At 25.0% G+C, this 9,179-nt stretch overlaps 1 protein-coding gene across 1 annotated transcript; it reads left to right on the top strand.

Moving 5' to 3' along the window:
- The first annotated feature begins 4,668 nt into the window (after positions 1-4,668).
- Positions 4,669-8,513, top strand: LOC145829194 (guanidinoacetate N-methyltransferase A-like). Its single transcript, XM_082936923.1, has 5 exons — positions 4,669-4,840; positions 5,050-5,195; positions 6,247-6,310; positions 6,529-6,707; positions 8,373-8,513. Exons 1-5 carry the CDS (start codon positions 4,669-4,671, stop codon positions 8,511-8,513), a joined length of 702 nt encoding a protein of 233 aa, XP_082793049.1.
- The last annotated feature ends 666 nt before the right edge of the window (positions 8,514-9,179 follow it).

Here is a 9,179-nt window from a genome sequence, read left to right as displayed (position 1 = left end):
GGAGGCGCAGGAAGGGATCAAGCGCAAGGTGATTGATGTGGTAAGAAAAATCGATAACTGCATCATCTACACGGAGCAGAGGAACAGGAGGAGCTACCAGGAGGTGGCGTTCAAGCTCGGAGGGTGCATCCACGATTTGAGGGAGTGGTGCGAGTTGTAGGTCACGTGGTTGCTCAAACTTTTGGATTTTTTTAGCACCTGTGTTTGCTTTGTTTTATTAATTGGGTTATTTTGGCCTTTTTAACTTTTGTAACGTAACTGCTGTCACGCTTATTTTATTTTTAATAAAATTTATTTAGCTTGTTGTTTGTGATTAAGTAAGTTATTATTTTGTAAAACTTTTCGACTAAATAACTTAGCTCATTAAGTCATGTTAAACTAGAAAATAAATAATGAATACAGTAATGTTCAAAAGAAGCTACAGTTTTTTTAAAGTGGATGTTAATTGGTATGTTTAAATGCTTTTTTCACATAACTTTAGTACAAAAAAAAGTCTTACTACTAGTTACAGTTTTTTTACTCGTTAAAAAATATATTGTTTAAGATGCTGCAATTTTCTTGCGATGCTTTAAACATGTAAAGTTAATAATTAACATTTGGTTAACGTGTATTGTGTATACCCTCAAGCAAAAGTATTAAAGTTTCTTGTAATTTTTAGTTTTAAGATTATTAGTGTCAGTAAAAATAGTTATAAAGCTTAGAAAATTAAGTCGTCTACTTTTAATATGATTAAATAAAGATATAAACTTCAAAGTTTTAGGAACTTAGATTGTAATTATTAAAGTTTTGTTTTAAAGACTATTTATAATTGTTGGTAGATATTAAAAAATAAGTTAGAGGCTTAACATAAGAACTAAATAGGTCAAAAAATAAGATCAATAAAAAAAAAAATTAATTAATGTCTTTTAGTCAAAATCGATATTCTTATATATTGAAAGTAAAAAACTAATTTAAACTAAAAGTTGTATCTTAAAGTAGCCGAATTTACTATTTGCAGCTAAATTTTCAACTTTCAACTTTATAAAAAAAAGCTCTATAACTTTTACCAATACGTATAAAATCGAATGCGATATAAAACTAAAAATATTGTGTCGTCTAAAAAATGAAGAATATTTCTATTTCGAAGTTGTAGTTTTTTAAAACTAGAATTTGACAAATAAAATGGATAATTTTTTTATTTAAAATAATAAATTTAAGTATTTATTTAGAAATTTTTTCTTAAAACATTTTGTATTAGTAATTTTTTTGAAGATATATTTGTATAAAATTGACCAAATCTATAATTTTCAGCATTTTAAACCATAATTTCTATGTGGCAATAGCCAAAAATTACTTAAATATAACATCTAAAAAAACGTTTGTTAAGTACTCAGAAGTCTGTCATAATTTTTTAATTTTTAAGTTAAATCTTAATAATTTTTTACAAATTTCTAATAATAAATCCTTTTGGCTACTATATTCCGTCCATATTGTGTACACAAAATATCTACACTAATAAAACTTTAATTTTTCTGCCCTATTTTTTCTAATAACTTTGTTATTTGTGTAAACATAAAAAAAAAATTATTAGAAATTGTCCTGGACATGACATTAAAACGTATCCAAGTGGTGTATTTGATAACTGATAGGTTTTTAATACATCAGGTCCTAGAACTAAAAATTTTAAGCGCTTTTTTATCGTTCAATAAACAATGCAGTTATTTATTATACTTTAAGCAATTAATAACATCTTGTTAAAAGGTTATAAACTAATTTTTGCAAGTCTACCGAAAACGTTAAAAAAAGAAAACTTTAAGAACTTTAATTATAATTAAAAGAAACATTTATTGTGTAAAAATATTAGTTATGTAATTTCAAGTTTTTATTATAATAAAAGCAAAAAAAAATATTGTAAAAGATGTAGTAAAATATATTTGTTATATCTATTTTTTTATATGTACAGAGTACAAATTGTATACTATAACTAGAAATATTAGCAAAAGCATACAACTTTGAATTATTTTTTTTTATAAACTTCAGTTTTTAATTTTTTCTTAATCGTTTTATTTATTGATCTTAAAAGTTTAGTTTTAAGATAAAATAGAGTTAATTTGTTTTTTCACTTTATTTTAGAAAAAACACACTATCATACAATAAATATATTATTATTTCTTTAGTTGTACACTTAACTCATTAATTAATTTTACATTTGTTTACTAACTTTCTTGTTTAAACCTATGGGCTATGGTAAAAAGGAGATCGCAAATTTATTTCAAGGTAATAGTTTCGAGTAAAGCTGTTATTTTATAATTTAAAAAGATAGTTTAAAATATAATTTTTTTTATATCAAGGCCGTACTAATTTATTTTTTTATTTGCTTAAGTGTTGTTGTTGTATTTATTTGATGAACTTTTGTTTAAGTTTATTTTAATATTTTTTCTCTAAAGCTTTCCAAAATATAATAGTAAGCTGTGATTAAGTTAGTTAATTTCAAAGATTTTGTTTGACTGATATCATTATAGAAAGGTTTTTAAACTTATTTATATACCGTTTGCAACTTATTATTAGCTGATTACTGATTTTTTTTTATTTTTTATTTCACAAAGCTTTTCAAAACTATACTAGTTTCATTTTCAAGTTGTAAATGTTAAATTAATTTGAAAAATTTTTTGGTCAGTAAACAGATTGAAAAATAACTTAGATTATGACGTATGAATCAATTCAAATTAATACAAACTTTAGTGACTTAGCAAGTAAAACTGAAGTAAAGATATTAATAAGTTGTTAATAATTTTGCTTTTCCATTTAATAAATTTGAAAATTATTAAAAATTCATTAATAAACATATCTTTACTTCAGTTTTACTTACTAAATCACTAAAGTTTGTATCTTTTTGAATTTATTCATACGCCATAATGTAAAGTTTTTTTTTTAATTGTTTATTAAGCAAAAAAAAATTTTCTTATTCATTTAACGTTTACCACTTGAAAATTGAACTAGTATAGTTTTGAAAAGCTTTGTCATACAAAATACAAAACAAAATGAGTAATCTGTTTGACTAAATTGTGAAGTATTAATACAAAATAAAAAAGCTTGTTTGTTTAAAAGTATAAAAAAATTAGTTATGTTTAAATTTAAAAAAATAAAAAAATACTTCTTTTTAAATAACTAAAACATAGGCAGTTTAGTATTTTTTTTGTTTTAAGTTAGAATAAGTTAGAAGAAAATAAGATTTTTTTTGTTATGGGTAGTAGAGCAGTCATTATTTCAAATAAATTTTCTTGTTTGGGAAACTACCAGTTGTTATCAGTTACAAAAACATAAAACAAACTTGAATGCAAAGTAGCTCAAAAAGTATTTAAAAAGATTTTCCAATTATCAGCCAAAGCTATCATTGATAGTTTAGTGTTTCAATTTTGGAAACTAAATACAAGAAATAAAATAATTATAAATACAAAACTTTGCAAGTAAATATATTTTTAAACTCAATTTACATTGTCTGCTCTTTAATTTTAGTAAATTTCTTATTTTAAGGCATAGCAGTGTTTAATATTTAAAGAAAATATGTTTGGCTTTTTAATGAATTTTAATGAAAGTACGAACTAGAGTTATTTTTTATAAAACTTTGAGTACCTATTGAAATATAGTCAATTTTAGAAAAAAAACCATTACAAGCAATTTTATTAAGTCCTGGACAATACGTTAAAAGGTATCCAAGTGGTGTGTGACTGGATACCAAAAGTTTTTTTTTGCACCAGGTCTTAGGACCAAATAATTTAAGCAATTTTTTTCTATTGTTAATAAACAGTTGAAAACTTAAAGTTTAGCTGAAATATTTCTTCTTTTTTGTTTTTTGATTTAAAGACCTCAAATTTTCAGGAAGCTCAACTTGTAAGTTATTTAAAAATAATCTGTGAGAAAATAGTTCTCTAACAATAAAAAATAATAGTTATATGTCCAAAAAAAAAGTTTATTTTATTAAAAAGAATACTAAATAAAAATTAAAAAACTTCTTTTAAAAGGATTTTAAAATTATTACAAAGATTAGACTACTTAGAAATAATTAAAAACTCAAATTTTTCAGCAACTTTAGGATTATATACAATTGAAAGGTTTTTATTGATATAGTATTTTTTGTTTTTTAGTTTGTGCATCTTATCAGGTACTTATAAAATTTCAAAACATTAGTTATTAATACCTCTAAAGTTATTTTAAATTTTAGTGACTAGAAGTGTATTAGAATTTTAGTTATTTATGAAGAAAAATAGAGTTAAGGAAATTTACTCCTCTCTCTTTGCCCTAAAATTGATTTAAAAGAAATTTTTGTTTCTAACAATCTTTGTAAATTTTCCAAAGGATATGTCACCAATGTATTTTTTTCAGTAAAAATGATTGATTTTATTTTGTTGTCAATTTAATGTTAATGGTTAATGGGCACAATCACTTAACTTCAAAAAATAATTTTTAGAGCAATGGGTTAGACTTGTGTTTTCCTAACTTATAAATAAAAATAAAAAATAAAGACACCCACTTACATAGCCAACTTCCTTTGAAAATGAAGCTAAAACCATCTACTAACATACTTAGACAGTTATTAAAGATTGTTAGTTTTATGTTTTTTTTTTTTACTTGAAATTAGTTATTTAATTCCTACAGATTATATCTATTGTAAATTTTGCTTCTACAAATATGGCTACTCAAAAAATATTCAGTCAAGGAGAAGATCATGTTACTAGCTGGTCCAAAGCAACAGCTGATTATAATGAAACAGATACTCATTTAGAAATAATGGGTAAACCAGTTATGGAAAGATGGGAAACTCCATACATGCATCTACTAGCTGATATTTCTGCAAGTAAAGGTATTTTATAAATGCTTCTAAGTTTTTTATTAATTGATAATAGTATTAGTATTGTAGTTTATTATTATTCAATAGCTATACTTAAATATTGTTGTAAATGCAACTTTTTTTTTGTTTTTGTTTAATCAAAATGTTTTATTCTTACTAATAACACGTACCTACTTTTGGTTAGTTTAAAAAAAGTTTCATTTTGTAATTATTGATTATAGGTGGCAAAGTGTTAGAAATAGGCTTTGGAATGGCCATAGCAGCTAGCAGAATTGAAACTCATGATATTAGTGAACATTGGATAATTGAGTGTAACGATGGTGTATTCACAAGACTATTAACATGGTCAAAAGAACAAAAACATACTGTTAGCTCCTTGTAATAATTAAATTTGAATTTTAAACAGCTTTATATTTAAGTTTGTATAAGTTTTATAAACTAATGATAATACTTTTATGAGTAAGTCTAATTTAGTAATGTATACTTATAACTGTCTATAATTATTAAGATTTTTGTATTAATGTCATAGTGGGAGGTTTAAGTTTTTCTATGATAATTAAACTGTTTAATATTTGTTAATGTTATAAAGTCTAACATGATTTCTAAAAGAGGGTATTATTGCCTTTATTTAGGCACTAATCATTGATGTACAACCAGTTTCTTATAAAAAATCAATACTTTCCAAAGCTATATTGTCCCTTACTTTAAAGTTACTTTAGGAACTACTGGTCTAAAGTATAATTGATAAATTCCTTTTACAGAGTATTTAGCTTACCAAACCATTGAAACACTTTTGCTTACAAACAAAAGTATATATTTTTTTGTATAAGAAAATTGATTCATATCACATTTTGAAAATATTTTTTTCCATTATTTATAATTTTAAAGCATCAACCCTGTTTTTTTTAAGTTATAATTTTGTTACGTTATTATAATATTCTTTTGCGAAATTAAAGATCTACTTATTATTAAACTGCTTAAATAGATTGAACAAGCTTAAAACTCTCTGTGCTACTGGCAATAGGATCCGCCTAGTCAACTCAACATGTTTCTAGGTTAAAATAACTTATGTGAAACAATTTAAGTTGTGATTTTTGATAACAAATATGTTAAAATGCTTACGACTTTTAGTACACATGAGTGCTTATTAGATGAATATTTCATCACAATTTTTCTTTGAAGAAGGTTTTTTTTTTTGAGTTTAAGTTGTTGTTAAAAATTGAACAGCCTTCTAAAACTTTTTTAATAAGTCTGACCCGCAAATCTGTTTTTTTTTGTTAAATAAAGTTTTTTGCTCCTACTCTACTGTCTTAATGTTTTGATTAAAATGTGTTTTAAAAACAGTGAAAGTTACATTTTGAAAAAAAAATCTTTAGCTTATATTTTTTAACATTTTGAATAATCAATAAACACTTTAGGTTGTTCCACTTAAAGGACTGTGGGAAGATGTGGTGAAAGTTTTACCTCAAAACTATTTTGACGGTAATTGTTTTGTACTCTATCTTTTAAGCGTAAACAGTAACTGACTTTGAGCGGTATTAAATTTGAAAAATAAAATTTTTAGTTACTTTACAGCTAAAAGTAGTTTTTTAGTTATTGTAAAAATACAAAATGCACATAAAACATTTTTTAAGCAATTTTGAGACTCAAATAATTATAAAGAGTGTTGATAGTTTTGTTTCATGAGTTTACTAATGCAGGTATTTTGTATGACACTTACCCTCTATCGGAAGCTGACTGGCACACACACCAGTTTGATTTCATCAAGAATTACTCGCACAAGCTGTTGAAGCAAGGTGGTGTTCTCACCTACTGTAACTTGACCTCTTGGGGTGAACTTATGAAAACAAAATACAATGATATTGTACAAATGTTTAAGGTACAAACTTTTTTTTAAGTAACTGCTATCTAATTGTAGTTTGTTAAGTTTTTTACTAATAATATAATATTCATTAGTGCTATATAACAAAATCTTTAAAATTAAAAAAACTGAGAGTACTTTTTTATTAATAACTGAAAGTGCTTTTTTTTTTAATCATCAAATTTAATTTTTTTCATACCTTAAAAGTACACAAAATAGCAGTATAAAGTTTCAGGTTACAAATTTAGTTAAAAATTGGGCTGCTGAAAATGTTTATTTTTTCGTAGAATAATAGCCTAAGAAATTTATGAAAGGTTTTGTATAAAATTTTTTTTTATTTGAACTCATTTCAGTTTTTTTATTGATTTTTGTAGACAAATAACACAATTTAGCATTATAGGACTTCTCAGTATAATAGTTTTAAAGCATTTTCTACAAAATATAAACCATAGTTTTTTTAATGTTAAACTTGTATAATTAACAGATTAATCCAGAATTGTTTGATTTTTTTAATGGCATTTAAACTTACTTTTCTAAGTTTTAAGCAAACCAAAATTGTACAATGTGTAAAAACGCCAATGAAATTTAAGCAAATTTAAGTTCGAAATTAGCATAAGTTTAGTTTATATAAGTTCTATTGTAAGCCTTAAAGATTAACTGCATGTCAAATAAAAAGTTGTTTGTCTCTACTATGGTTGTATTTTTACAATATTTTTAGTAATAAATTACAGTTTTATATATTTTTTTTAAACCTGTCTAATTGACTTTTAACTCTCTACATCTAAAGATTCTTCTAAAAAGTTTTAAAATTATTTTTTTAATAATCTCTAAGTAAAACTTATTTATTATTAAATTTATTGTACAAGTTTTATTACCCCTTCCGACAGAAATTTGATTCTCATAAACTTATTATTCTTCAAAAGTTAGCAATAACCTTTTAGATGTCGATTAGATAAACTCAAACTTGTTATTAAATCTTGAAAATATTTTTGTTAAGGTTAAGTTGTTGATATTACCTTTAAAAAATAACCTACTTGCTAAACATAGTTATGCATACAACAACTAAACTTAGGTACTATATTTTTCTAATCTAGTGAATGTAAACATGCGTTTATTTTGCACTTGTGTAGTAATATGTCTAGCATGAATGTTTAACTTAAGAAAATGATGTCAGAGCCCCTAGTTTAGAGTGGATAGGGCATATTTTCTAGTTTGCGGGCCAGATTTATGAGAGCAAGTCTTTCGCAGACTGGCTTTTTTAAATTAAAATATATGAAGTTATTGTAATTTTGAAAAACTATAATATAAAATTTAAATTAAGACATTAGACACAAAATGTTAATGAAATAATGTATAAACAAGCACTAATGTGTATTAAAAGTCAGTTTAAGGGCATATTTTAAAACATTTGTTGAAAAACAGCTCAAGTTTATTTGCTTTTAAGAGTTATTTTCGAGCTTAAAGCAGGTCGCGGGACAGAGGTTTCCGCAGCTTGTCCAATCCTAAGCTAGATAGAAAGATATATCAACTATGTCAATTACTGCTATCTCATAACGAGTTTCTAATGCTTTCTTTGTATTTTAATAATCTGTTAAGGTAAATAAATTTAAGCATTAAAGTTTTATAAAACTTATAAATATATAACTATAGATGCATTTTGCGACTTTCAAAGCAAATTTACAGGAAACCCAGATAAGCCACCTAGTGGAATCCGGGTTCAAAGCCGAGAACATTTCTTGGAAGGTGATTCAGAACCAGCCGCCCGCAGACTGCAAGTACTACAGCGTCCCTGCCATGATTGGCCCAACTATCATCAAACAGTAAACAATTGCGTTATGAGTTTTTAGTTTTAAATGTGTTTTTAGTTGCCCTGTACATTAAAACTGAATAAACTTGCATGATTTTTTTATATAAATGAAATTAACTACAAAGTTAGATTTTCATAGCAGGCAGGGGCGTAGCGTGGGGAGGGACGCTGGCGCATGCGTGCCACCCAAAAAAAATAAAAAAGAAGTAAAAAAAATGTAATATCTTTATTCTTTATTGTTTTTTTTTCTGATTATTTTGCCTTTTTTCAACTAAGTTTTTCTAGTATTTGAAAAGTAAAACGAAATTTCAATACTAATTAGTGACAAGTTAGGGAAATTACCCAGTATACTGATTCGGTGCGTGATTTCAAATGTGCACCAATGTTGATGCAAAACTCCATAAGGAAAAATTTTATAACTTCATTAACTTCATAAGAATTTACACTCAAACAGTACGCAACCAGTTAGTGCACCGCAGTAGTATAACCTTATGAGAGAATTTTCTACAAGGACAAATACTAACATTTTGTTAGCAAACCATAAAGCTAAACCTGTTTTATAAAGATAATGATTCAAGAATAAACAAATAGTAGCAAAAATAGCAATTAATAACTGCTAATAAAATAAAAATAAATTGATAATAAGAACAAAAAATATTAACAACATAATTTAAAAGATAAAT

The sequence above is a fragment of the Thalia democratica genome, chromosome 2 (assembly GCF_965202585.1).
Source record: "Thalia democratica chromosome 2, ktThaDemo2.hap1.1, whole genome shotgun sequence".
In the NCBI taxonomy this organism is placed as follows: Eukaryota; Metazoa; Chordata; class Thaliacea; order Salpida; family Salpidae; genus Thalia; species Thalia democratica.
The sequence above is the reverse complement of the archived record's forward strand: the minus strand, read 5'-3'. Positions and strand labels throughout refer to the sequence as shown.